Raw genomic sequence first — 27,173 nt, 5'->3', positions numbered from 1 at the left:
TAGTGTGCACTAAATGAGCCTTTACCTTTTTCATATGCAGCGAGGCATTCAGTGATCTGGTTTCTCTATCATGTGTTTGTGTAGCAGTAAAGCCAGGATCCTGTCCAAAACCCATTGGAGCCGGACTGTGTGTTGAGAAGTGTTCTGGTGACGGTAGCTGTCCAAACAATCAGAAATGCTGCAGCAATGGATGTGGACATCAGTGTATGGCTCCATATAGAGGTATTTTATATAGTTATATTAATGTGAATTAAATTAGCTCATATTTTTAAATCGAGTGAGGCGCTGATCCGCTTTCTCAATCATGTTTATATTACAGAAAAGCCAGGAGTGTGTCCAAAAATGAATCTTAAAGATTGTGCTCAGTTGTGTTTCCAAGACGGTCAATGTCCGGATGATCAGAAATGCTGCAGCAATAAATGTGGACATCGGTGTGTGCCTCCATATAAAGGTATTCATATTGCTATAATGGTGTGAATTGATTTTTTTTTTTTATATATCCAATGAAACATTCAGTGATCTGCTTTCTTTATCATGTGTTTGTATAACAGAAAAGCCCGGAGTGTGTCCAAAAATGAATCTTAAAGATTGTGCTCAGTTGTGTTCCCTAGACGATGACTGTCCGAAGGATCAGAAATGCTGCAGCAGTGGATGTGGCCGACAGTGTATGGCTCCTTATAAAGGTATTAATCTGGCAATGTGTCTTGATCTTTAAGATTTAAAGCTGGATTGATTTGCACTGACCGCTGCATTGGTTCTTGTCTGAGTATTGTCTCAAAGATCGCCTTTTAATGATTGCTCTGGCATCAACATAGATGGACATGTGCAAGGTTTTCTAGAACAATAAAATAAAAATATTTAACTAGCAGATGGATCACTTAAGTGTTACAATTTATACAAAGTATCTTCTACTTCTACAAGTCCCAGTGATCGATAGTAAGCTTTAACCTCAAATGATTGACCTATAATATGACTGCATGCAATTCACGTGCAGTAAATGGGTTGCATTAATATAAATGCTTAAAAACAACAGAATTTGGAACACAATGTGTTGGTTGGGTTTTTTTTTTTTTTTATTACAAGTGCAGTTTGGAGTTTAGTGATGAGGCATGTGTGTATGTAACAGAAAAGCCAGGAGTGTGTCCAGTGTCTTTTGCTGGAGTAAAAGGACGGTGTGCAGAAGAGTTGTGTGTCAGTGACTTTGACTGTCCGAGAAATCAGAAGTGCTGCAGCTCTTTTTGTGGAGGACGTATGTGTACACCTGCATCTTAAGGTATTTGTTCTGTCACACACCGTATTTTTATCATTTGAAATGTCAAAGTAACTGAATTTGGACTGTTGCACCATCTTAATTGCATGGCTTTTCAAAATCGATTACTAATACTTGGAATACAACTATCTCTAAAAGTAAAGTTTGTGTTTGGTTTTCTGTGTGTTTGAACACCTCTAAATGAATGTGCAGTGAAGCCTGGTCTGTGTCTCAAACCAAATGTGTTGATAACTCTTCCATGATTGATGTCCTTCCAGACAGAAGTGTCCCAGACACCGGTGGACATGCAGAGAACATGACAATTTAACCATTGGAAAAAGCCACCCCCAATGTTGTACTTGAGGTCTTTTTGTCTTCCTCAAATAAATCTGTTTAAAGGTCTGTGTGCATTTGTGTGTTACTGAGAATGAATGATGTCTGGGTCCGTAGTATTAATGTCTGCTTGCATAATTAACTGTCCCTCAAAAACAGGAATTCAACTTCCGGATCCCGGAATCCACTGAATTGACATTGAAGAAAGTTGGATGGCAATTTAACACCCAAAACTAAATTCCTCTTAATGTTTTAGATTTTCTAGATCAAGTAGGCTTCAAAATATATTTTATGTACATGTGCTATTTTGGGATAATACATTTAAAATAAAAATAAAATTTAATGGTACTGTATTTGAAAATGTGTGTTCTGTTAAATGCAGTCTTAAAACAATATTAGTTGATTTAATGATTATTACTTTGTACAGGGGTTTAAATTTCCTTTTTACAAATGTGGCAAATCTTTCAGCTGCTCTCAATGTGGAAAGAGTTTCTTGTCCAAGAAAGGTGTCACGTATCCCATGAATACGTACACCAGAAAACACACAGCGGCGAGAAGGATCACGTGTGCTTTGATTGTGGGAAGGCGTTTGCTACTCTTGCCGTACTGAAACCGCATCAGAGAATCCACACTGGAGAAAAACCTTACAAGTGCTTTAAACCGTACAAGAGATTTAAACAATCAGGACATCTAAAGGTACATGAGAGGATCCACACTGGAGAAAAACTGTATGCATGCGATCAGTGTGGGAGGAGTTTTACACAAGCGTACGGTCTTAAAGTACATCAGCAGTCTCATTTTGGGAAGTCGTGGCCTAATGGTTAGAGGGTTGGACTCCCAATCGAAGGGTTGTGGGTTCTAGTCTCGGGCCGGATGGAATTGTGGGTGGGGGGAGTGCATGTACAGTTCTCTCTCCACCTTCAATACCACGACTTGGGTGCCCTTGGGTGCCCTTGGGCAAGGCATCGAACCCCCAACTGCTCCCTGGGCGCCGCAGCATAAATGGCTGCCCACTGCTCCGGGTGTGTGCTCACAGTGTGTGTGTGTGTGTGTGTGTGTTCACTGCTCTGTGTGTGTGCATTTCGGATGGGTTAAATGCAGAGCACAAATACTTGGCTGAATGTCACTTCACTTCATATTCCACTTCACTTCATATTCACTTCATTCAGAAAAAAGAGGATATAAATGTGATCAGTGCGGTAAAATATTTGATAGGGCCTCATACTTGAAGCACCTTAAAATTAAGAGGAGAAGCCTCACCTGTGTACTTTGTGTGGAAAGAGCTTTATATGGCTGAAAAGACACCGTGGTGTGAAGACCTTTAGTTCAGATCATCAACTGAAACCGCACCAGACAATTCACACTGGAGAACAAACTGCGTTAGTGTTTCCACTGTGACAAGAATAAATCAGCTGCGTTCATCAACCGTAGACGACTCAGACCTGTAGAACTCACCTTCTCACATAAAGAACCCATGATTGGTCGATTATATACACTGAAACTTGATTAAAAATGGCCATTTGTTGGCTTTTTCTTTTCTTAAAGATTTAAAACCCAAGTGTCAGTGTTCCAGCTGTTTTACAATAAAACATGATACATTGATAAAAATGAACTCCTTTATGTCAGCAATGCACATTAATTATGGGAAATTAAAGTGGTATTACCGTTATTTCACACAAAAAGAGGACACGCACACTTATTCATTAATGCATGTTTCTGCTTATAATACATAATACAGAACCGCACAAAACTTGCAAATTAAAAACCAAAACCAAAAGTTTTGAATTATGATATATGCCTAATAATAGCTTTCATTTCCGAGGGGACAACACTGTTGTACAGTTTTTATTTTATTATTTGTATTGATAAGTCTTATTGTTTTATTATGGTTTAAAATTACTACATTTAGTATTTTTACTGCATTTAGTCCCCTAGTGACTAAACATGAAAACATATTTTCTGCAATGGCATTTTTTTTTTTTTTATTGTTTAGAGACCTATTCACTTATTTTAAAACGTACTCGGTTACTAACGTAACCTCGGTTCCCTGAAATACGTGAACGAGTACTGCGTCGAAGACGCATATGGGAAAAAACGCTTTTTTCTCCTGAACTGAAGCCTTATTCAATCACGCAGTGAAACTGCACAGCCATTGGATCGTGCAGTGTTATTAAAACAAACCACTGGCTTGGCAGCGCTGCGGTGCCTATGGCAGCGAAGCCCGCCAAAGCCCGCCGAAATGGGCGGGGAATCTGGCTATATATTGGCCGCTTCGCCAAAGGAATTCAGGTTACTTCGACTGAAGCGACGACTGAGTTGTGCAGCTCAATGAGGTTACGTCTGGCCTAGCCTGATCATCCCGTGTTCGTATCGCCTCAGTCCCCAAGGGACCGAGTGCATACGAGTAGAGTTTGAGCCTTGGGCAAGAATGGCCAAGAGCATGCAAATGAGGAACAAGAAGGTGACCTTCACACAGAAAGTACCCTAGCATGAAGCGCCGGGACGTCTAGATTGTAAAATGTAGCAAATGTGGACGGCGAGCTCCAGCCAGCCGCCTCACAAATTTCTGCGATAGTCACACCACTAGACCATGCCCAAGACGAAGACACTGCTCTCGTCGAATGGGCTCTTACTCCAATTGGGCTTTGCAGACCCAGAGAAGAGTAGGCTAGCTGGATTGCATCAACAATCCACCTTGAAAGTCTTTACCTCGGTAACCCTCTGATGTGGTTTCCAAAGCATGTGAAGAGCTTTTCTGATCGTCTTATTGGCGCAGAACGCTCTATGTAGACTTTTAGAGCCCTCACTGGGCAAAGTAGATTCGGCCCTGGATCCTCCTCTGTGTTTTGTAACTCAGAGAGGGTGACCACTTGTGCTCTAAAGGGTGTGGAGAGCACCTTTGGCACATAGCCATGCCTCGGTTTCAGGAAGACCCTCGAGTCGTTAGGCCCGAATTCTAGGCAATTAGGGCTTATCGAAAGTGCTTGCAAATCGCCCACACGCTTAACAGACACTAGTGCCAACAGCAGAGCGGTCTTTAGCGACAGGGCTTTAAGGCCTATGGACTGTAGCGGTTCAAAGGGGGCCCCCTTCAGGGCTCTCAGCACCGTGGGCAGGTCCCAAGAAGGGACGGTGGGAGGGCAAGGCAGGTGAAGCCGTCTGGCACCTCTCATAAATCGGACGACTAAGTCGTTTCTGCCCACCGACTGGCCTGCTATAAGGGCGTGTGACTGAACTGAAGCCTTATTCAATCACGCAGTGAAACTGCACAGCCATTGGATCGTGCAGTGTTATTAAAACAAACCACTGGCTTGGCAGCGCTGCGGTGCCTATGGCAGCGAAGCCCGCCAAAGCCCGCCGAAATGGGCGGGGAATCTGGCTATATATTGGCCGCTTCGCCAAAGGAATTCAGGTTACTTCGACTGAAGCGACGACTGAGTTGTGCAGCTCAATGAGGTTACGTCTGGCCTAGCCTGATCATCCCGTGTTCGTATCGCCTCAGTCCCCAAGGGACCGAGTGCATACGAGTAGAGTTTGAGCCTTGGGCAAGAATGGCCAAGAGCATGCAAATGAGGAACAAGAAGGTGACCTTCACACAGAAAGTACCCTAGGATGAAGCGCCGGGACGTCTAGATTGTAAAATCTAGCAAATGTGGACGGCGAGCTCCAGCCAGCCGCCTCACAAATTTCTGCGATAGTCACACCACTAGACCATGCCCAAGACGAAGACACTGCTCTCGTCGAATGGGCTCTTACTCCAATTGGGCTTTGCAGACCCAGAGAAGAGTAGGCTAGCTGGATTGCATCAACAATCCACCTTGAAAGTCTTTACCTCGGTAACCCTCTGGTGTGGTTTCCAAAGCATGTGAAGAGCTTTTCTGATCGTCTTATTGGCGCAGAACGCTCTATGTAGACTTTTAGAGCCCTCACTGGGCAAAGTAGATTCGGCCCTGGATCCTCCTCTGTGTTTTGTAACTCAGAGAGGGTGACCACTTGTGCTCTAAAGGGTGTGGAGAGCACCTTTGGCACATAGCCATGCCTCGGTTTCAGGAAGACCCTCGAGTCGTTAGGCCCGAATTCTAGGCAATTAGGGCTTATCGAAAGTGCTTGCAAATCGCCCACACGCTTAACAGACACTAGTGCCAACAGCAGAGCGGTCTTTAGCGACAGGGCTTTAAGGCCTATGGACTGTAACGGTTCAAAGGGGGCCCCCTTCAGGGCTCTCAGCCCCGTGGGCAGGTCCCAAGAAGGGACGGTGGGAGGGCAAGGCAGGTGAAGCCGTCTGGCACCTCTCATAAATCGGACGACTAAGTCGTTTCTGCCCACCGACTGGCCTGCTATAAGGGCGTGTGACCCCGCTATAGTTGCTACATAGACCTTGAGCGTGGAGGGGGATCGTCCCTTCTCCAAGAGCTCTTGCAAAAATGACAGTATCACTGATACGTCACAAGAGGTCGGGTTTTCACCATGGTCTGAGCACCATGTGGAGAACACAGACCATTTGGAGGCATAGAGGCGTCGTGTAGACGGAGCTCTAGCCCATGAAATTGTGTCTAGCACACACTCAGGGAGTCTCGCGGGCTCCTGTCGAGTGACCAAAGGTGCAGAGACCCCTTCTCTGGGTGTGGATGCCAAATCGTCCCGTCTGCCTGAGAAAGGAGGTCCCGTCTCAAGGGAACGGGCCATGGGGCTGCAGTCAGCATCTGCGACAGGTCGGCTATCCAGTGCTGATTTTCCCAGAATGGGGCTACAAGCAGAACCCTGCATCTCTGGTCCCTGACCCGCCTGATTACTTGGGGAATCAGAGGAACCGGAGGAAAAGCATAAAGAAGACGGTTGGGCCAGTCCTGGGACAACGCGTCCTCAATCTTGGAAAATTATATTGGGCAATGAGAGTTGTCTTTTGAGGCAAAGAGGTCTATTTCTGCTCTGCCAAAGACCTCCCATATTTTCTGAACCGTCTGCGGGTGGAGTCTCCACTCTTCTGAGGAGACTCCGCTTCTTGACAGCATATCCGCGCCCTTGTTCAGCTTGCCCGGAAGATGCACTGCTCTCAGGGACCCCAAATTGCTTTGGGTCCATTCCAGCAGTAGCGACGTTAGTCTGAAGAGACGCGTCGATGACAGCCCACCTTGGTGATTTATGTAAGAGACCACCGTCATGCTGTCCGATCTGACCAGCACGTGGTGGCTCTTTAGGTCTGACAGGAAGCTCTGGCAGGCTCGTTGAACTGCAATCATCTCGAGGCAGATGATGTGAAGCCTGCTCTCGTCTTTCGACCATTGGCCGAAAGCGGGTTTTCCTTCGCACAGCGCGCCCCAACCCTTGTTGGACGCGTCTGTGGAGATCACTTTCCTTCTGCAAACCATACCAAGTGGAGCACCCCGTTCCATCCATTGCATGTTCCTCCAAGGGGTCAGGGCTGAAATACAGTCCTGACTCACCTTGATATTCAAGCGTCCGTGACGCCATGCATGAGGTGGAACACGCGGTTTCAGCCAATATGTTTCAGACGACGGCGGCGGCGCAGGGTCCAGCACTACCTTGGGCCGGGGTCCCATGCGCTTAGGAAACTGATACCGTCTGGTGGCCAAGCGAGAACGGTGTCGAGGCTCGGGTTTCACCAGCTGGGCCGCGGCGGTAGCAGCGGGCGCTTGCTTAGGAGGCTGACGAGTCGGCACCTGTCTGGGGCGACTGGCAGCAGCAGATGAAGCGCGCTTCGGCAGGAAGTGTCGCATTGCCTGGGACGACTTCTGTGCCTCTGTGAAACGCTCGGCAAATCCCTCTATCGCCGGGCCAAAGACGCCGCTGGGGGAGATCGGTGCGTCTAGGAACTGGGCTCTGTCAGCATCCTTGATCTCCGTAAGGTTAAGCCATAAGTGGCGCTCCAGGACGACCAGGTTAGCCATCGAGCGCCCAATGGCCTGGGCAGTGCTCTTGGTAGCACGCAGTGCCAAGTCTGTTGCACTTCTCAGCTCCCTGAGCGTGGCGACATCTGGGCCAGACTCGTCGGTGGCGGTGAGAAGTTTGGCCTGGAAGACTTGCAGCACCGCCATAGAGTGGAGCGCCGCGGCTGCTTGCCCTGCCGATGAGTAGGCACGCACGGCGAGTGCTGACATCGTACGGCAGGGTTTGGACGGATGGTTGGCCTTGGCTTTCCATCCAATAGCTGCTGGCGGGCAGAGATGCACGGCCACAGACTCGTCCAGCGGCGGCAGCCGTTCGTATCCTCTTTCTTCAGCGCCGTCAATTGAGGTGAGGGGGGATGAAGATGAAGTACGCAGGCGCCCTGAGTAGGGGGCGCGCCACGATTTAGTGAGCTCGTCGTGGACCTCCGGGAAGAACGGAGCAGTTCGCTGACATTCATCCAGATGGCTACGGGCTGGTTCCTCTGGAGGAGACCAATCCAGACCCAGCTCATCCACTGCCCTGGAGAGAACGTGGATAAGCTCGGCGTCCATCCCGAGTTTCGAGCGGTTTGGTTCAGATTTCATCGAGGGGGTGGGGTCCGGCGAGCCCGTCAGCTCCTCAGCATCTGAAGCGGCTAGAGACATGCTGTCCTCTAGCAGTTCCTCCTCAGTCCCTCCAAACAAAACCAGATCACTCGCGGCAGCAGAGGGACACTGGTCTGGCTGTACAAAGAGGACAGGGGAATCCCCTCTGGGCGGAGAAAACGAGGCACGCGGGGGCTGAGCCGCCGTGAGCTCGCTTTCATCCTGCTGCTTTGATCCTCTGCCCCGCCTTTTCTTCCTCGCCGGCTCGCGGGAGGAAGAAAAAGGGAGGGCGCGAGGAGCGAGATCGCTCTCTGAAAAGAAAGCGATTCGCGAGCGCAGAGAGGTGATATTCATGTTCTCGCAATGAGAACATGAATTCCCCGCGAGTGCTGTGTCAGCGTGGGGTTTCCCCAAGCACGCGACACACTTGCTGTGCCCGTCATCAGCTGCAATGACGAGACGGCATTTGAAAAAACGCCGTTAGAAAGGCTCTTTTAGAGAAATTTGCTCTTTTGTTTCTCTCTCTCTCTCTCTCTCTCTCTCTCTCTCTCTCTCTCTCTCTCTCTCTCTCTCTCACCGGATGGCCGCAGTGCGAGGCATGTCAACGGCGAGCAGTTCAGCGGAGATCAGCGAAGCGATGTGACGTCGTCGCTGAAGGAGAAATAATCTGAATTCCTGTGGTGAAGCGGGCAATATATAGCCAGATTCCCCGCCCATTTCGGCGGGCTTTGGCGGGCTTCGCTGCCATAGGTTCGTGCAGCACCGCTGCCAAGCCATTGGTTTGTTTTAATAACACTGCACGATCCAATGGCTGTGCAGTTTCACTGCGTGATTGAATAAGGCTTCAGTTCAGGAGAAAAAAGTGGTTTTTCCCATATGCATCTTCGACGCAGTACGAGTGAAGTATTGAAAGGGAACCAGTTTTCTTAAACAACGAGTGCTGGTTTTCTTTATGTATAGCCTAGCCTACTCATATAGTTATAGGCTAAATGTTATTTAATCGTCTATATAGGAACTTGAATTTTAAATTGACTAAATTCAAATTTGCAGACATTGGTTGTTTGAGAAATGACTCAAAAACTGTAAACTTTATTATTATTATTATTATTATTATAATTATAATTATTTTCTGTGTCAGTTTGTGCAGGTTACGTAATTAGGCTACTCCAGGGATGGTGACCAGTGAGTGTGTTTGCTGTGTCTCAATTGTCTCCATCCCTAAACACACCTGAACCTAATCAGGGTCTTCCAGATTACTTCTTGTAGACAGGTGAGTTTCATCAGAGTTGGGTTACGCCAGGCCTCACTGGATCCTTAAAAACACATTTTCAAAAGGTGCATTTAAAACCTCCTGGTCCACTAAATCAGTGTGTTATTCTGCAGTGTATTGTGATATCGCAGGTTGAGAAGATGAACGCTCGAGTGTGTTGCTCGTTGATCGCTGTCTTGTTGTGTCTCTCTGTGTGCTTGAGCACAAAAGATGCCCAAAAATGTGCCATAGGTGAGTTCTTTTAACTTCATCACACAGTATGAAGAAATGTGTATATAAATAACAACTTCTATAAAAAAGGACTTTAGGCACATATCAGAATGTATTGATATACATCAGCCTACCAGACGTACAATGAAAGTTTTCCGCTTTACAAGATTTTACAGGAAAAACGATGACCAAGATGTATTATTGTTATAGCTCCAAAATTATGTATGTTTTTACAGTAAATCAATTTGTTTGGCTGCTAGGATGTTATCTATGTCATCTCTCCTCAACTCCTTTATTATTATTTTCCAAATATTCTGTTTGCATGCAATTTAGCATCTGGGACTAATCACGACTTGTGAACCTTTTTACTGAAGCTTGGTGGATGTAGTTATTTTTTTTTAAACCAGTTTAGTTTGATACAGATACATTTTGTCTGTTCTACTTAAGTTTGACGCGTGCAAGCCATTCAGAGATTCCTCTCGATCATGTTTGTATAACAGAAAAGCCAGGATCATGTCCAAAACCTGTTGGAGCCGGACTGTGTGTTGAGAAGTGTTCTGGTGACTGTAGCTGTCCAAACAATCAGAAATGCTGCAGCAATGGATGTGGACATCAGTGTATGGCTCCATATAGAGGTATTTTATATATTGTTATATTAATGTGAATTAAATTAGCTCATATTTTTAAATCGAGTGAGGCGCTGATCCGCTTTCTCAATCATGTTTATATTACAGAAAAGCCAGGAGTGTGTCCAAAATGAATCTTAAAGATTGTGCTCAGTTGTGTTCCCAAGACGGTCAATGTCCGGATGATCAGAAATGCTGCAGCAATAAATGTGGACATCGGTGTGTGCCTCCATATAAAGGTATTCATATTGCTATAATGGTGTGAATTGATTTTTTTTTTTTTATATATCCAATGAAACATTCAGTGATCTGCTTTCTTTATCATGTGTTTGTATAACAGAAAAGCCCGGAGTGTGTCCAAAAATGAATCTTAAAGATTGTGCTCAGTTGTGTTCCCTAGACGATGACTGTCCGAAGGATCAGAAATGCTGCAGCAGTGGATGTGGACGACAGTGTATGGCTCCTTATAAAGGTATTAATATGACAATGTTTTGATCTTTAAGATTTAAAGCTGGATTGATTTGCACTGACCGCTGCATTGGTTCTTGTCTGAGTATTGTCTCAAAGATCGCCTTTTAATGATTGCTCTGGCATCAACATAGATGGACATGTGCAAGGTTTTCTAGAACAATAAAATAAAAATATTTAACTAGCAGATGGATCACTTAAGTGTTACAATTTATACAAAGTATCTTCTACTTCTACAAGTCCCAGTGATCGATAGTAAGCTTTAACCTCAAATGATTGACCTATAATATGACTGCATGCAATTCACGTGCAGTAAATGGGTTGCATTAATATAAATGCTTAAAAACAACAGAATTTGGAACACAATGTGTTGGTTGGGGTTTTTTTTTTTTTTATTACAAGTGCAGTTTGGAGTTTAGTGATGAGGCATGTGTGTATGTAACAGAAAAGCCAGGAGTGTGTCCAGTGTCTTTTGCTGGAGTAAAAGGACGGTGTGCAGAAGAGTTGTGTGTCAGTGACTTTGACTGTCCGAGAAATCAGAAGTGCTGCAGCTCTTTTTGTGGAGGACGTATGTGTACACCTGCATCTTAAGGTATTTGTTCTGTCACACACCGTATTTTTATCATTTGAAATGTCAAAGTAACTGAATTTGGACTGTTGCACCATCTTAATTGCATGGCTTTTCAAAATCGATTACTAATACTTGGAATACAACTATCTCTAAAAGTAAAGTTTGTGTTTGGTTTTCTGTGTGTTTGAACACCTCTAAATGAATGTGCAGTGAAGCCTGGTCTGTGTCTCAAACCAAATGTGTTGATAACTCTTCCATGATTGATGTCCTTCCAGACAGAAGTGTCCCAGACACCGGTGGACATGCAGAGAACATGACAATTTAACCATTGGAAAAAGCCACCCCCAATGTTGTACTTGAGGTCTTTTTGTCTTCCTCAAATAAATCTGTTTAAAGGTCTGTGTGCATTTGTGTGTTACTGAGAATGAATGATGTCTGGGTCCGTAGTATTAATGTCTGCTTGCATAATTAACTGTCCCTCAAAAACAGGAATTCAACTTCCGGATCCCGGAATCCACTGAATTGACATTGAAGAAAGTTGGATGGCAATTTAACACCCAAAACTAAATTCCTCTTAATGTTTTAGATTTTCTAGATCAAGTAGGCTTCAAAATATATTTTATGTACATGTGCTATTTTGGGATAATACATTTAAAATAAAAATAAAATTTAATGGTACTGTATTTGAAAATGTGTGTTCTGTTAAATGCAGTCTTAAAACAATATTAGTTGATTTAATGATTATTACTTTGTACAGGGGTTTAAATTTCCTTTTTACAAATGTGGCAAATCTTTCAGCTGCTCTCAATGTGGAAAGAGTTTCTTGTCCAAGAAAGGTGTCACGTATCCCATGAATACGTACACCAGAAAACACACAGCGGCGAGAAGGATCACGTGTGCTTTGATTGTGGGAAGGCGTTTGCTACTCTTGCCGTACTGAAACCGCATCAGAGAATCCACACTGGAGAAAAACCTTACAAGTGCTTTAAACCGTACAAGAGATTTAAACAATCAGGACATCTAAAGGTACATGAGAGGATCCACACTGGAGAAAAACTGTATGCATGCGATCAGTGTGGGAGGAGTTTTACACAAGCGTACGGTCTTAAAGTACATCAGCAGTCTCATTTTGGGAAGTCGTGGCCTAATGGTTAGAGGGTTGGACTCCCAATCGAAGGGTTGTGGGTTCTAGTCTCGGGCCGGATGGAATTGTGGGTGGGGGGAGTGCATGTACAGTTCTCTCTCCACCTTCAATACCACGACTTGGGTGCCCTTGGGCAAGGCATCGAACCCCCAACTGCTCCCTGGGCGCCGCAGCATAAATGGCTGCCCACTGCTCCGGGTGTGTGCTCACAGTGTGTGTGTGTGTGTGTGTGTGTGTGTGTTCACTGCTCTGTGTGTGTGCATTTCGGATGGGTTAAATGCAGAGCACAAATACTTGGCTGAATGTCACTTCACTTCATATTCCACTTCACTTCATATTCACTTCATTCAGAAAAAAGAGGATATAAATGTGATCAGTGCGGTAAAATATTTGATAGGGCCTCATACTTGAAGAAGCACCTTAAAATTAAGAGGAGAAGCCTCACCTGTGTACTTTGTGTGGAAAGAGCTTTATATGGCTGAAAAGACACCGTGGTGTGAAGACCTTTAGTTCAGATCATCAACTGAAACCGCACCAGACAATTCACACTGGAGAACAAACTGCGTTAGTGTTTCCACTGTGACAAGAATAAATCAGCCGCGTTCATCAACCGTAGACGACTCAGACCTGTAGAACTCACCTTCTCACATAAAGAACCCATGATTGGTCGATAATATACACTGAAACTTGATTAAAAATGGCCATTTGTTGGCTTTTTCTTTTCTTAAAGATTTAAAACCCAAGTGTCAGTGTTCCAGCTGTTTTACAATAAAACATGATGCATTGATAAAAATGAAATCCTTTATGTCAGCAATGCACATTAATTATGGGAAATTAAAGTGGTATTACCGTTATTTCACACAAAAAGAGGACACGCACACTTATTCATTAATGCATGTTTCTGCTTATAATACATAATACAGAACCGCACAAAACATGCACATTAAAAACAAAAACAAAAAGTTTTGAATTATGATATATGCCTAATAATAGCTTTCATTTCCGAGGGGACAACACTGTTGTACAGTTTTTATTTTATTATTTGTATTGATAAGTCTTATTGTTTTATTATGGTTTAAAATTATGTGAAACTACATTTAGTATTTTTACTGCACTGCATTTAGTCCCCTAGTGACTAAACATGAAAACATATTTTCTGCAATGGCATTTTTTTTTTATTGTTTAGAGACCTATTCACTTATTTTAAAACGTACTCGGTTACTAACGTAACCTCGGTTCCCTGAAATACGTGAACGAGTACTGCGTCGAAGACGCATATGGGAAAAAACCCTTTTTTCTCCTGAACTGAAGCCTTATTCAATCACGCAGTGAAACTGCGCAGCCATTGGATCGTGCAGTGTTATTAAAACAAACCAATGGCTTGGCAGCGCTGCGGTGCCTATGGCAGCGAAGCCCGCCGAAATGGGCGGGGAATCTGGCTATATATTGCCCGCTTCGCCACAGGAATTCAGGTTACTTCAACTGAAGCGACGACTGAGTTGTGCAGCTCAATGAGGTTACGTCTGGCCTAGCCTGATCATCCCGTGTTCGTATCGCCTCAGTCCCCAAGGGACCGAGTGCATACGAGTAGAGTTTGAGCCTTGGGCAAGAATGGCCAAGAGCATGCAAATGAGGAACAAGAAGGTGACCTTCACACAGAAAGTACCCTAGCATGAAGCACCGGGACGTCTAGATTGTAAAATCTAGCAAATGTGGACGGCGAGCTCCAGCCAGCCGCCTCACAAATTTCTGCGATAGTCACACCACTAGACCATGCCCAAGACGAAGACACTGCTCTCGTCGAATGGGCTCTTACTCCAATTGGGCTTTGCAGACCCAGAGAAGAGTAGGCTAGCTGGATTGCATCAACAATCCACCTTGAAAGTCTTTGCCTCGGTAACCCTCTGGTGTGGTTTCCAAAGCATGTGAAGAGCTGTTCTGATCGTCTTATTGGCGCAGAACGCTCTATGTAGACTTTTAGAGCCCTCACTGGGCAAAGTAGATTAGGCCCTGGATCCTCCTCTGTGCTTTGTAACTCAGAGAGGGTGACCACTTGTGCTCTAAAGGGTGTGGAGAGCACCTTTGGCACATAGCCATGCCTCGGTTTCAGGACGACCCTCGAGTCATTAGGCCCGAATTCTAGGCAATTAGGGCTTATCGAAAGTGCTTGCAAATCGCCCACACGCTTAACAGACGCTAGTGCCAACAGCAGAGCGGTCTTTAGCGACAGGGCTTTAAGGCCTATGGACTGTAGCGGTTCAAAGGGGGCCCCCTTCAGGGCTCTCAGCACCGTGGGCAGGTCCCAAGAAGGGACGGTGGGAGGGCAAGGCAGATGAAGCCGTCTGGCACCTCTCATAAATCGGACGACTAAGTCGTTTCTGCCCACCGACTGGCCTGCTATAAGGGCGTGTGATGCCGCTATAGTTGCTACATAGACCTTGAGCGTGGAGGGGGATCGTCCCTTCTCCAAGAGCTCTTGCAAAAATGACAGTATCACTGATACGTCACAAGAGGTCGGGTTTTCACCATGGTCTGAGCACCATGTGGAGAACACAGACCATTTGGAGGCATAGAGGCGTCGTGTAGACGGAGCTCTAGCCTGTGAAATTGTGTCTAGCACACGCTCAGGGAGTCCCGCGGGCTCCCGTCGAGTGACCAAAGGTGCAGAGACCCCTTCTCTGGGTGTGGATGCCAAATCGTCCCGTCTGCCTGAGAAAGGAGGTCCCGTCTCAAGGGAACGGGCCATGGGGCTGCAGTCAGCATCTGCGACAGGTCGGCTATCCAGTGCTGATTTTCCCAGAATGGGGCTACAAGCAGAACCCTGCATCTCTGGTCCCTGACCCGCCTGATTACTTGGGGAATCAGAGGAACCGAGAAAAAGCATAAAGAAGAACGTTGGGCCAGTCCTGGGACAACGCGTCCTCGATCTTGGAAAATTATATTGGGCAATGAGAGTTGTCTTTTGAGGCAAAGAGGTCTATTTCCGCTCTGCCAAAGACCTCCCATATTTTCTGAACCGTCTGCGGGTGGAGTCTCCACAGGAGACTCCGCTTCTTGACAGCATATCCGCGCCCTTGTTCAGCTTGCCCGGAAGATGCACTGCTCTCAGGGACCCCAAATTGCTTTGGGTCCATTCCAGCAGTAGCGACGTTAGTCTGAAGAGACGCGTCGATGACAGCCCACCTTGGTGATTTATGTAAGAGACCACCGTCATGCTGTCCGATCTGACCAGCACGTGGTGGCTCTTTAGGTCTGACAGGAAGCTCTGGCAGGCTCATTGAACTGCAATCATCTCGAGGCAGATGATGTGAAGCCTGCTCTCCTCTTTTGACCATTGGCCGAAAGCGGGTTTTCCTTCGCACACCGCGCCCCAACCCTTGTTGGACGCGTCTGTGGAGATCACTTTCCTTCTGCAAACCATACCAAGTGGAGCACCCCGTTCCATCCATTGCATGTTCCTCCAAGGGGTCAGGGCTGAAATACAGTCCTGACTCACCTTGATATTCAAGCGTCCGTGACGCCATGCATGAGGTGGAACACGCGGTTTCAGCCAATATTGGAGGGGGCACATACGTAGCAGCCAGAGCTCCAGCACCGGTGATGCCGCCCCCATAAGACCCAGCAGCTTCTGGAATGTCTTTAGGGGTCGAGAAGCACCTATTTTGAAAGAGGCCGCAAGTCGCTGTAGAGCCGCAGCGCACTCCTTCACCATTGTTGCCCTCATCGTCACTGAGTCTAACACTGTTCCCAGAAATGATATCCGTCGGCTGGGGGACAGTGAGCTCTTGACAAAATTCACCCTGAGGAATGCGGATTCCCTTCTGCCTGAGAGGGGAGAGAGCCGCATCCATGCACTTTGTGAACGTGCGAGGCGCCAGAGATAGCCCAAAGGGGAGGACCTTGTATTGGTAAGGCACGCCCTCGATGGCAAATCTCAAGAATGGCCTGTGACGGGGGGCTATCTGGATGTGAAAGTAAGCGTCTGTCAGATCCAGCGAAAAGAATCAATCCCCTGAGTGTATTTGCGAGAGGATTTGTTTCAATGTGATCATTCTGAATTGCGTCTCATGAGGGCACGGTTCAGATGTCTTAAATCGAGGATGGGGTGCAGCCCGCCATCCTTCTTGGGAACTAGGAAGTAACGGCTGTAAAACCCTGAGTCGCGGTGTGCTGGGGGAACGATTTCTATAGCTCCCTTCACCAGCAGATTTTCCACTTCGGCACGAAGAACGTGAGTGTTCTCGTTGTGCACCGAAGTGGTGACCGCCCCGCGAAAGCGTGGTGGCCGTCGTGCGAACTGAAGGGAATAGCCGTGTTTTATTATTCCCATGACCCAATCTGATACCCCGGGAATGGCTTGCCATTGTGAGGCCCGGATGGACAGAGGTTGTATTAACTCGAGTGATTGACCGCCGTGGGGGGACATAGCACTCGTGAGTGTTGTGTGAGGAAAACTGCTCTTTTTGTGAAGGAGTGTGTTTTTTATTTTTTGCACTATAACAGCGCTTTGCTGTCTGGGCGCTAACAAGGGCCCATTGTTTGCAGCAGGAACAACTTCGTTGACATCTGGAGATGGACGGTAGAACACACGGGGCAATTTGGGGGGTGGTCCGGCTGTGGCGAGACTTAGCCCCCTCCTCTTTCTTTCCTGTCGATCAGGATGACGGCGGCGGCGCAGGGTCCAGCACTATCTTGGGCCGGGGTCCCATGCGCTTAGGAAACTGATACCGTCTGGTGGCCAAGCGAGAACGGTGTCGAGGCTCGGGTTTCACCAGCTGGGCCGCGGCGGTAGCAGCGGGCGCTTGCTTAGGAGGCTGACGAGTCGGCACCTGTCTGGGGCGACTGGCAGCAGCAGATGATGCGCGCTTCGGCAGGAAGTGTCGCATTGCCTGGGACGACTTCTGTGCCTCTGTGAAACGCTCGGCTGGGCCAAAGACGCCGCTGGGGGAGATCGGTGCGTCTAGGAACTGGGCTCTGTCAGCATCCTTGATCTCCGTAAGGTTAAGCCATAAGTGGCGATCTAGGACGACCAGGTTAGCCATCGAGCGCCCAATGGCCTGGGCAGTGCTCTTGGTAGGGGGCGCGCCACGATTTAGTGAGCTCATCGTGGACCTCCGGGAAGAACGGAGCAGTTCGCTGACGAGGGGCTTGCTGGCGCCCCGGCAGAAACCATTCATCCAGATGGCTACGGGCTGGTTCCTCTGGAGGAGACCAATCCAGACCCAGCTCATCCACTGCCCTGGAGAGAACGCGGATAAGCTCGGCGTCCATCCCGAGTTTCGAGCGGTTTGGTTCAGATTTCATCGAGGGGGCGGGATCCGGCGAGCCCGTCAGCTCCTCTAGCAGTTCCTCCTCAGTCCCTCCAAACAAAACCAGATCACTCGCGGCAGCAGAGGGACACTGGTCTGGCTGTACAAAGAGGACAGGGGAATCCCCTCTGGGCGGAGAAAACGAGGCACGCGGGGGCTGAGCCGCCGTGAGCTCGCTTTCATCCTGCTGCTTTGATCCTCTGCCCCGCCTTTTCTTCCTCGCCGGCTCGCGGGAGGAAGAAAAAGGGAGGGCGCGAGGAGCGAGATCGCTCTCTGAAAAGAAAGCGATTCACGAGCGCAAAGAGGTGATATTCATGTTCTTGCAATGAGAACATGAATTCCCCGCGAGTGCTGTGTCAGCGTGGGGTTTCCCCAAGCACGCGACACGAGATGGCATTTGAAAAAACGCCGTTAGAAAGGCTCTTTTAGAGAAATTTGCTCTTTTGTTTCTCTCTCTCTCTCTCTCTCTCTCTCTCTCTCTCTCTCTCTCTCTCTCTCTCTCTCTCTCTCTCTCTCACCGGATGGCCGCAGGGAAGCGAAGAATCTGCAGTGGGGACCGGCAGTCGCGTTCCAGTGCGAGGCATGTCAACGGCGAGCAGTTCAGCGGAGATCAGCGAAGCGATGTGACGTCGTCGCTGAAGGAGAAATAATCTGAATTCCTGTGGCGAAGCGGCCAATATATAGCCAGATTCCCCGCCCATTTCGGCGGGCTTTGGCGGGCTTTGGCGGGCTTCGCTGTCATAGGTTCGTGCAGCACCGCTGCCAAGCCATTGGTTTGTTTTAATAACACTGCACGATCCAATGGCTGTGCAGTTTCACTGCGTGATTGAATAAGGCTTCAGTTCAGGAGAAAAAAGTGTTTTTTCCCATATGCGTCTTCGACGCAGTACGAGTGAAGTATTGAAAGGGAACCAGTTTTCTTAAACAACGAGTGCTGGTTTTCTTTATGTATAGCCTAGCCTACTCATATAGTTATAGGCTAAATGTTATTTAATCGTCTATATAGGAACTTGAATTTTAAATTGACTAAATTCAAATTTGCAGACATTGGTTGTTTGAGAAATGACTCAAAAACTGTAAACTTTATTATTATTATTATTATTATAATTATAATTATTTTCTGTGTCAGTTTGTGCAGGTTACGTAATTAGGCTACTCCAGGGATGGTGACCAGTGAGTGTGTTTGCTGTGTCTCAATTGTCTCCATCCCTAAACACACCTGAACCTAATCAGGGTCTTCCAGATTACTTCTTGTAGACAGGTGAGTTTCATCAGAGTTGGGTTACGCCAGGCCTCACTGGATCCTTAAAAACACATTTTCAAAAGGTGCATTTAAAACCTCCTGGTCCACTAAATCAGTGTGTTATTCTGCAGTGTATTGTGATATCGCAGGTTGAGAAGATGAACGCTCGAGTGTGTTGCTCGTTGATCGCTGTCTTGTTGTGTCTCTCTGTGTGCTTGAGCACAAAAGATGCCCAAAAATGTGCCATAGGTGAGTTCTTTTAACTTCATCACACAGTATGAAGAAATGTGTATATAAATAACAACTTCTATAAAAAAGGACTTTAGGCACATATCAGAATGTATTGATATACATCAGCCTACCAGACGTACAATGAAAGTAAAAAAAAAAAAAAAGTCAGTAATACTAAGTTTTTCCACTTTACAATATTTTACATGAAAAACAATGACCAAGATGTTTTGTTATAGCTCCAAAATTATGTATGTTTTTACAGTAAATCAATTTGTTTGGCTGCCAGGATGTTCTGTATGTCATCTCTCCTCAACTCCTTTATTATTATTTTCTAAATATTCTGTTTGCATGCAATTTAGCATCTGGGACTAATCACGACTTGTGAACCTTTTAATGAAGCTTGGTGGATTTATTCATTTTTTAACCAGTTTAGTTTAGTTCAGTTAAGTTTGACGCGTGCAAGCTATTCATAGATTCCTCTCTCGATCATGTTTGTATAACAGAAAAGCCAGGATCATGTCCAGAACCTGTTGGACCCGGACTGTGTGTTGAGAAGTGTTCTGGTGACGGTAGCTGTCCAAACAATCAGAAATGCTGCAGCAATGGATGTGGACATCAGTGTATGCCTCCATATCAAGGTATTTTATATTGTTCTAATAGTGCGCACTAAATGAGCCTTTACCTTTTTCATATGCAGCGAGGCATTCAGTGATCTGGTTTCTCTATCATGTGTTTGTGTAGCAGTAAAGCCAGGATCGTGTCCAAAACCCACTGGAGCCGGACTGTGTGTTGAGCAGTGTTCTGGTGACGGTAGCTGTCCCAACAACCAGAAATGCTGCAGCAATGGATGTGGACATCAGTGTATGGCTCCATGTACTGGTGGTATGTTGTGTTAGTGTGTGGGTCCGCTTGCTTTCTGTGTGGAGGGGGGTATTTTTATTTTTATCTTCAGTCAGTATAGATGTTCTGTCATGTGTTGTACGTCAGCTGGACCAGCAAAGCCAGGAGTGTGTCCTAGAAACAATGTTAAAAAACCGATGGTAGGAGTGTGTGCCGAGATGTGTTCCCATGACGATGACTGTCCGAAGGATCAGAAATGCTGCAGCAGTGGATGTGGCCGACAGTGTATGGCTCCTTATAAAGGTATTAATATGACAATGTGTCTTGATCTTTAAGATTTAAAGCTGGAATGATTTGCACTGACCGCTGCATTGGTTCTTGTCTGAGTATTGTCTCAAAGATCGCCTTTTAATGACTGCTCTGGCATCAACATAGATGGACATGTGCAAGGTTTTCTAGAGCAACAAAATAAAAATATTTAATTATCAGATGGATCACTTAAGTGTTCCAAATTATACAAAGTATCTTCTACTTCTACAAGTCCCAGTGATCGATAGTTAGATTTAACCTCAAATGATTGACCTATAATATGACTGCATGCAATTCACGTGCAGTAAATGGGTTGCATTAATATAAATGCTTAAAAACAACAGAATTTGGAACACAATGTGTTGGTTGGTTTTTTTTTTTTTTCTTTTACAAGTGCAGTTTGGAGTTTAGTGATGAGGCGTGTGTGTATGTAACAGAAAAGCCAGGAGTGTGTCCAGTGTCTTTTGCTGGAGTAAAAGGACGGTGTGCAGAAGAGTTGTGTGTCAGTGACTTTAACTGTCCAGGAAATCAGAAGTGCTGCAGCTCTATATGTGGAGGACGTATGTGTACACCTGCATCTTAAGGTATTTGTTCTTTGGTCACACACCGTATTTTTATCATTTGAAATGTCAGAGTAACTGAATTTGGACCGTTGCACCATTTTAATTGCATGGCTCTTCAAAATTGATTAATAATACTTGGAATACAAAAGTAAAGTTTGTTGCATGCGTTGTTTTCTGTTGTGGGTTTGAATGCCTTTAAATGAAGGGACTAATTCTGTGCAGTGAAGCCTGGTCTGTGTCTCAAACCAAATGTGCTGATAACTCTTCCATGATTGATGTCCTTCCAGACAGAAGTGTCCCAGACACCGGTGGACATGCAGAGAACATGACAATTTAACCATTGGAAAAAGCCACCCCCAATGTTGTACTTGAGGTCTTTTTGTCTTCCTCAAATAAATCTGTTTAAAGGTCTGTGTGCATTTGTGTGTTACTGAGAATGAATGATGTCTGGGTCCGTAGTATTAATGTCTGCTTGCATAATTAACTGTCCCTCAAAAAACAGGAATTCAACTTCCGGATCCCGGAATCCACTGAATTGACATTGAAGAAAGTTGGATGGCAATTTAACATCCAAAACTAAATTCCTCTTAATGTTTCAGATTTTCTAGATCAAGTAGGCTTCAAAATATTTTGTACATGTGCTATTTTGGGATAATACATTTAAAATAAAAATTAATGGTACTGTATTTGAAAATGTGTTTTGTTAAATGCAGTCTCAAAACAATATATTAGTTGATTTATTAATTTGTAATGTTTTTTAAAATTTCCTTTTTACAAATGTGGCAAAAAAATCTTTCAGCTGCTCTCAATGTGGAAAGTTTCTTGTCCAAGAAAGGTGTTACGTATCACATGAAAACTCATACTGGAGAGAAACCGTACACCTGACGAATGTGGGGAGAGTTTTATACAAGCAGAAGCTCTTAAATTACACCAGAAAACACACAGCGGTGAGAAGGATCAAGTGTGCTTTGATTGTGGGAAGGCGTTTGCTACTCTTGCCGTACTGAAACTGCATCAGAGGATCCACACTGGAGAAAAAAAAGTCTGGAAAGGTTTTTTTTTTTTTTATGGGTAACTTTCAGCAACACCCTTAAGTTTAAGATGTTTTATGCAAACGTTCTTTAAGTACAATAACCAAGTAAAGCTACTCCATTACTGACTACCACTGATCATAAAGATTTAAAACCCCAAGTATTAATGCTTATTTAGTAAGCGAAAGTCGTGACATTTGCAGAGTATGGTGACCGGCGTTTAACCCATCCAAGTGTGCACACACACAGCGGATGTATATATTTATAATATATAGCAGCAGATTTATAATACGGCACAAAACCACATGGGCTTTAGTCCAGAAACATGCACATACAAATAAAAAATGGATACATTTTAATTTATCACATGTCTTTATGTAACCGTATAAAGAGAGACTGCATAAAAACATGGTGTCTGTGACATCACCCATAGGTTTCTGATGAGCGAAGATTCGATCACATTTCTAAACCTTTTCCACCAAATGCTACAAACTGCAGCTTTGAGCACAGACTCATTGACAAACTTTGTGACCCACTAAATATGCATTATTTTTTTAATGTGTATACATTAGTCTGTTGCTTTGCATTAGTTTATCTGTTCCCTTGGTCACTGATTATGTTCTGGGTCGTTTATTTTTTCATATTTACAGCTTGATTCCTCCACACAATGTTCAGTCTTGACTTAAATATTTAAGGGAATCAGATCAGTTTACCTTAAAGTGGATAGGAGGGTGGAGTTATTACTGGGAAGTTGGGAAATGTGTAAAAAATAATTGATCTTGTAATAAAGAAACCTGGAGTGACAATTATTTGCAAAAAGCTTGTATTAATATAAATCTAGCTTTTTCCAAATGCGTCACATTTCACAAGTATTGTATGGTTTCTTCTCATCCACTTTTGTCACAGTTTCCAGTTTCAAATATTTTACTTAAATATTCTAATAAATATATTCTACACTTCAGTCTTTAAATCTTATTTTGAGAAAAGGGATGAGTCAAAAGTATCAATGAATCCATCATAATTTAGACACAAGTTTTGCTAAACTATGATGATATTTATTTGGTGAATGTAGAAGACCTCAAACATGGTATAAAAGCTTGCCCCCCAGCCCCAATGGTCAAACTGGCATGGTCTGCTGCATGCACAGGTGGTTGGGCAACACTTCTGTCTGGCAGGTTACTGATCATCATACACTTGGTTTGGGACATGGACCAGGCCTCACTGCATGAAAACAGATTTAGTGACCAACAGCACAAAACAAAGCATGAACCACAAGTCTTTTACGGAAGGTTACATTCCAAGTATCACTAATATTTTGAAAAACCATATGCTTGAAATGGTGCTATGGGCCAAATGAATGAACTTTACCATTAAAAACAAGATGCTTAAGTCTGTGCATGGGGAAACATGCATCAATATAACAAATACCTTTAGGTAGAGATGTACATTCACGCCCACATTTAGTGCTGCAGCATTTCGCTTCATTCGGACAGTCACCGTCATTGACACACAACTCTTTACACAATCCTTTTCCAAGGAAACCCATTGGACACACTCCTGGCTTGTCTGTCGTACAAACACACAACAGGGAAACCAGATCGCTGAATGACTCCGTATAAAGGGTGAAAAAAGCAGACAATGCATTAATATCATACCTTTAGATACAGCTGTACACTGATGTCCACATCCATTGCTGCAGCATTTCTGATCCTTCGGACAGTCACAGTCATAGGAACACATCTCGGCACACACTCCTACCATCGGTTTTTTAACATCGTTTCTAGGACACACTCCTGGCTTTGCTGGTTCAGCTGACGTACAAAACATGACAGAACATCTATACTGACTGAAGATAAAAATAAAAATACCCCCCTCCAACACAGAAAGCAAGCGGACCCACACTAACACAACATACCACCAGTACATGGAGCCATACACTGATGTCCACATCCATTGCCGCAGCACTTCTGATTGTTGGGACAGCTACCGTCACCAGAACACTTCTCAACACACAGTCCGGCTCCAGTGGGTTTTGGACACGATCCTGGCTTTTCTGCTACACATGATAGAGAAACCAGATCACTGAATGCCTCGCTGTATAAGATAAAGGCTCATTTAATGCACACTATTATAACAAAATAAATACCTGTATATGGAGCCATACACTGATGTCCACATCCATTGCTGCAGCATTTCTGATTGTTTGGACAGCTACCGTCACCAGAACACTTCTCAACACACAGTCCGGCTCCAGTGGGTTTTGGACAAGATCCTGGCTTTTCTGTTACAGAACCACAAGATGGAGAACACACACACACACACACACATCACTGAATGCCTTGCATGTATCAAACTTAAGTGTAAAACATACTAATTCATCTGTATCAAACCAAAGTAGCAAGGAGTGACATTACTGGTTGTGTGTAGTAATGCTAACAAAACATGGACATCAGTCCATATTAATTCAATATATACACACACAAATAATTATACCATGACAATCACGCATAAGAGGCTCACAAGTCATGATCAGCCCCTGATGCTAATTTGCAAGCAAACAAAATATTTGAAAAAAAAAAAAAAAAAAAAAGTTCAGCATTTAATCTACAACAAAGCTTAACTTTCACTGGACGTCTGGTAGGCTAATGTACATTTCTGATACGTGCCTCAAATCTATTTTTAGAAGTTCTTATATACACTCATACTGTGTGATGAAGTTAAAAGAACTCACCTATGGCACATTTTTGGGCATCTTTTGTGCTCAAGCACACAGAGAGACACAACAAGACAGCAATCAACGAGCAACACACTCGAGCGTTCATCTTCTCGATCTGCGATCTCACAATACACTGCAGAATAACACACTGATTTAGTGGATCAGGAGAATTTAAAGACACTGCTTGAAATGTGTTTTTAAGGATCCAGTGAGGCCTGGCGTAACCCAACTCTGATGAAACTCACCTGTCTACAAGAAGTAATCTGGAAGACCCTGATTAGGTTCAGGTGTGTTTGATTAGGGATGGAGACAATTGAGACACAGCTAAACACACTCACTTGTCCTTTCAGCGACAGGGGGGTGTCAGGCTCTTCTTTGAAAAGAATTGATATTGCAATAATCCGATCAGTGTTTGACTATGGATGTACAGTACAAAACAGCAGTAAAAGCTACATTAGCTGAACTGGACAGGGTGCAGGCCCAAGCTCTCCCGCTGTGTAGTGGAGCAAACCTCACCTATCCCAGCACTGCAAGTAGAAGCAGAGGAGATGCCTTTAAATCTTAGGAAGTTAAAACTTTCCCTAGCATATTGGGTAAACTTACACATCCTACAAAACTGGTGTTAGAAGAATGCTGGGAATATGGTCGCACTGTGAACAGCAGTTTTGGATGGAACAGCAATAAAGCGGCAGATGACATGGGAATCAGTATTATACCTTGCAGCAAACAAATGTTAACTTGAGCACAATTCCACCTTGGTTTTTCTGCTATCCTGTAGTTAACCTGAAAGCTAAAAATATAATCAAGACAGGATTGTATCAAAGTGTACAGCAGTATCTAGAAGTAATGTATAATTACACCGTACAAATATTTACAGATGCATCCAAAGAACCAGCAGGTAAAACCCTGTGGCTGTATACATTCCCAAATATAATGTTATAATACAAAAAAGAACCTCAAACCACCTATCAGTCTTCTCTGCAGAGCTGATAGCCATCATAATGGCACTGCAGTGGGTAGAAGAAGTGAAACCAAATAAATCTGTTATTTGTTTGGACTCTATTTCTTCCCTAACTAGCATCCAGACTGAATAGTCATAGTTGATACACTGCAGATTCAGACTGAATCTGCATGCAGACATGATTTTTAAGATGAAGTTCATCAGATGATTTTCAGGATAACTCAACAGAAACTAATATTACAGTTCACTTGGGTTCCAGCGCACACAGGTATTGAGGGCAAATGAGAGGGCAGACGAGTTGGCAAAAGAAGCACTTAAAGCAGAACAAGTAGAAGTACACGTTCCACTCAGCAAATCAGAATTGAAAACAATAATTAAAAATGGTATTCATAAACTCTGGCAAGATAAATGGGATAAGGGGGGAAAAGGTAGGCATTTATATAGTATTCAACAGAATGTAACAGTTAAAATGATCAGCTCACTTTCACGACAGGAGGAAACCTGGTTCACCAGGTTAAGGTTAGGACATACAGGACTGAACAGCGGCTTACACACAATAGGGAAACATGAGACAGGAATGTGCCCAGATTATACAGAAACAGAAACTGTGAAGCATGTATTTCTGACATGTAGGCAGTGCTCTGAAGAGAGAGACAATTTTAAGAGGGTAATAAAGAACTCTACAAAAAAGCAGTGATAGAGTTTCTAAAAGAAACACAACTAGCAAGAAGAATTTAGTCCAATGTAATTATTCCTATTTTTTTCTCTCTGGAGGTTGAGCTGAGGTTAAAGCTGGAGGAGCTGAACACACAGCGTTAGCTGAAGCTTGGGCTCTGATCTCCTTTTTATTATTATTATTATTATTATATAAATGTATTTATGACTTCCCCGCTCGCCATCTCCGAGTAGGGGGAGCTGCAGACCTGGAGCAGGCAGTTCTATGGTCCAGACAGTTTCATGCTCCTGCTGTTCCTGATTCTTCCTGTAGGGGGAGGCTTTACAGTCTGAGCCATTAGAACAAAAGTAAACGCTTAAGTTATTATTGTTCAGCAATAGAAATATTTATATTTAATGATTTGCAGAGTCGATGTCAATGTATTTTAATTTTTAATATTTTAATAGATAGGTCTATAAATGTAGCTACTTATTGGCGGTCAAGTAGATGTAAGTAGCAATATTTGCTGATGATCACAAGTGTCTGTCTGATGGGCTAAATATGATTATTATCTCAGTGTAACTTTATATGTGAATTCAGAACGACATATATATATATATATATATATATATATATATATATATATATATATATATATATATATATATATCCGTCTCCTTATTATATATGAAAACCTATATAGTTAGGCTACAGTAGATCATGTATCATAACATTGTCCATTTGATCCAAATATGTGCATTAATCATTTTTCAATTGACTAAATAAATGTAATTTAGTTTTTTAAACTAATTACATTATCTTATTACGTTAATTTTTTTTTTTTTTTTCAAAAACACTAATTCAGTTGTCTCCTGTTGGCAATGCAGACCAACAGTGAATAGAGGATTAAATAACATTTTTAGATTATAACCATGTGGCTAGGCTATATA

At 44.2% G+C, this 27,173-nt stretch overlaps 3 protein-coding genes across 12 annotated transcripts in view; 2 read left to right on the top strand and 1 right to left on the bottom strand.

Annotated features, from left to right (window-relative positions):
* LOC113077911 (WAP four-disulfide core domain protein 3) overlaps positions 1 to 11,620 on the top strand; it is a 44,616-nt gene extending 32,996 nt beyond the window's left edge. Inside the window, exons 8-14 of one of the 8 annotated variants that reach the window (XR_003281405.1) lie at positions 85 to 222; positions 320 to 451; positions 552 to 683; positions 10,291 to 10,421; positions 10,523 to 10,654; positions 11,096 to 11,242; positions 11,501 to 11,620. Coding sequence is in view for 5 of the 8 variants with exons in the window: in XM_026250176.1 (XP_026105961.1) it covers positions 85 to 222; positions 320 to 451; positions 552 to 683; positions 1,127 to 1,272 (548 nt within the window). In the remaining 3 variants the exon portion in view is untranslated. Of the gene's footprint in view, positions 1 to 84; positions 223 to 319; positions 452 to 551; positions 684 to 1,126; positions 1,274 to 1,527; positions 1,652 to 10,290; positions 10,422 to 10,522; positions 10,655 to 11,095; positions 11,243 to 11,496 lie in introns of those variants that run through there. The other 7 variants (XR_003281404.1, XR_003281406.1, XM_026250176.1 and 4 more) reach the window with 7 other exon arrangements.
* Positions 9,402 to 21,271, top strand: LOC113077914 (perlwapin). Of its 3 annotated transcripts, none has more exons than XM_026250183.1 (6): positions 9,402 to 9,577; positions 10,057 to 10,191; positions 19,890 to 20,030; positions 20,136 to 20,291; positions 20,735 to 20,881; positions 21,148 to 21,271. In XM_026250183.1, the coding sequence occupies exons 1-5, from the start codon at positions 9,487 to 9,489 to the stop codon at positions 20,878 to 20,880; spliced, it is 669 nt and encodes a 222-aa protein (XP_026105968.1). In that variant the 5' UTR covers positions 9,402 to 9,486; the 3' UTR covers position 20,881; positions 21,148 to 21,271. The 3 variants fall into 3 exon arrangements, with proteins under 3 accessions (XP_026105968.1, XP_026105969.1, XP_026105967.1); XM_026250184.1 differs by lacking the exons at positions 9,402 to 9,577; positions 10,057 to 10,191 and adding exons at positions 18,990 to 19,166; positions 19,652 to 19,786 and having other exon boundaries at positions 19,893 to 20,030; XM_026250182.1 differs by lacking the exons at positions 9,402 to 9,577; positions 10,057 to 10,191 and adding exons at positions 18,995 to 19,166; positions 19,652 to 19,786.
* Positions 21,272 to 22,924: 1,653 nt separating this feature from the next.
* LOC113077913 (perlwapin-like) lies at positions 22,925 to 24,785 on the bottom strand. The gene is made up of 6 exons (XM_026250181.1): positions 24,623 to 24,785; positions 24,038 to 24,172; positions 23,807 to 23,947; positions 23,547 to 23,702; positions 23,320 to 23,457; positions 22,925 to 23,112 (listed from the first exon to the last, which is right to left on the bottom strand). The coding sequence occupies exons 1-6, from the start codon at positions 24,711 to 24,713 to the stop codon at positions 23,078 to 23,080; spliced, it is 696 nt and encodes a 231-aa protein (XP_026105966.1). The 5' UTR covers positions 24,714 to 24,785; the 3' UTR covers positions 22,925 to 23,077.
* Between the last annotated feature and the right edge of the window lie 2,388 nt (positions 24,786 to 27,173).

The sequence above is a fragment of the Carassius auratus genome, unplaced genomic scaffold (genome assembly GCF_003368295.1).
Source record: "Carassius auratus strain Wakin unplaced genomic scaffold, ASM336829v1 scaf_tig00023534, whole genome shotgun sequence".
NCBI classification, from domain to species: domain Eukaryota; kingdom Metazoa; phylum Chordata; class Actinopteri; order Cypriniformes; family Cyprinidae; genus Carassius; species Carassius auratus.
Note: the sequence above shows the minus strand (reverse complement) of the source record. Positions and strands in the feature narration are given on the sequence as shown.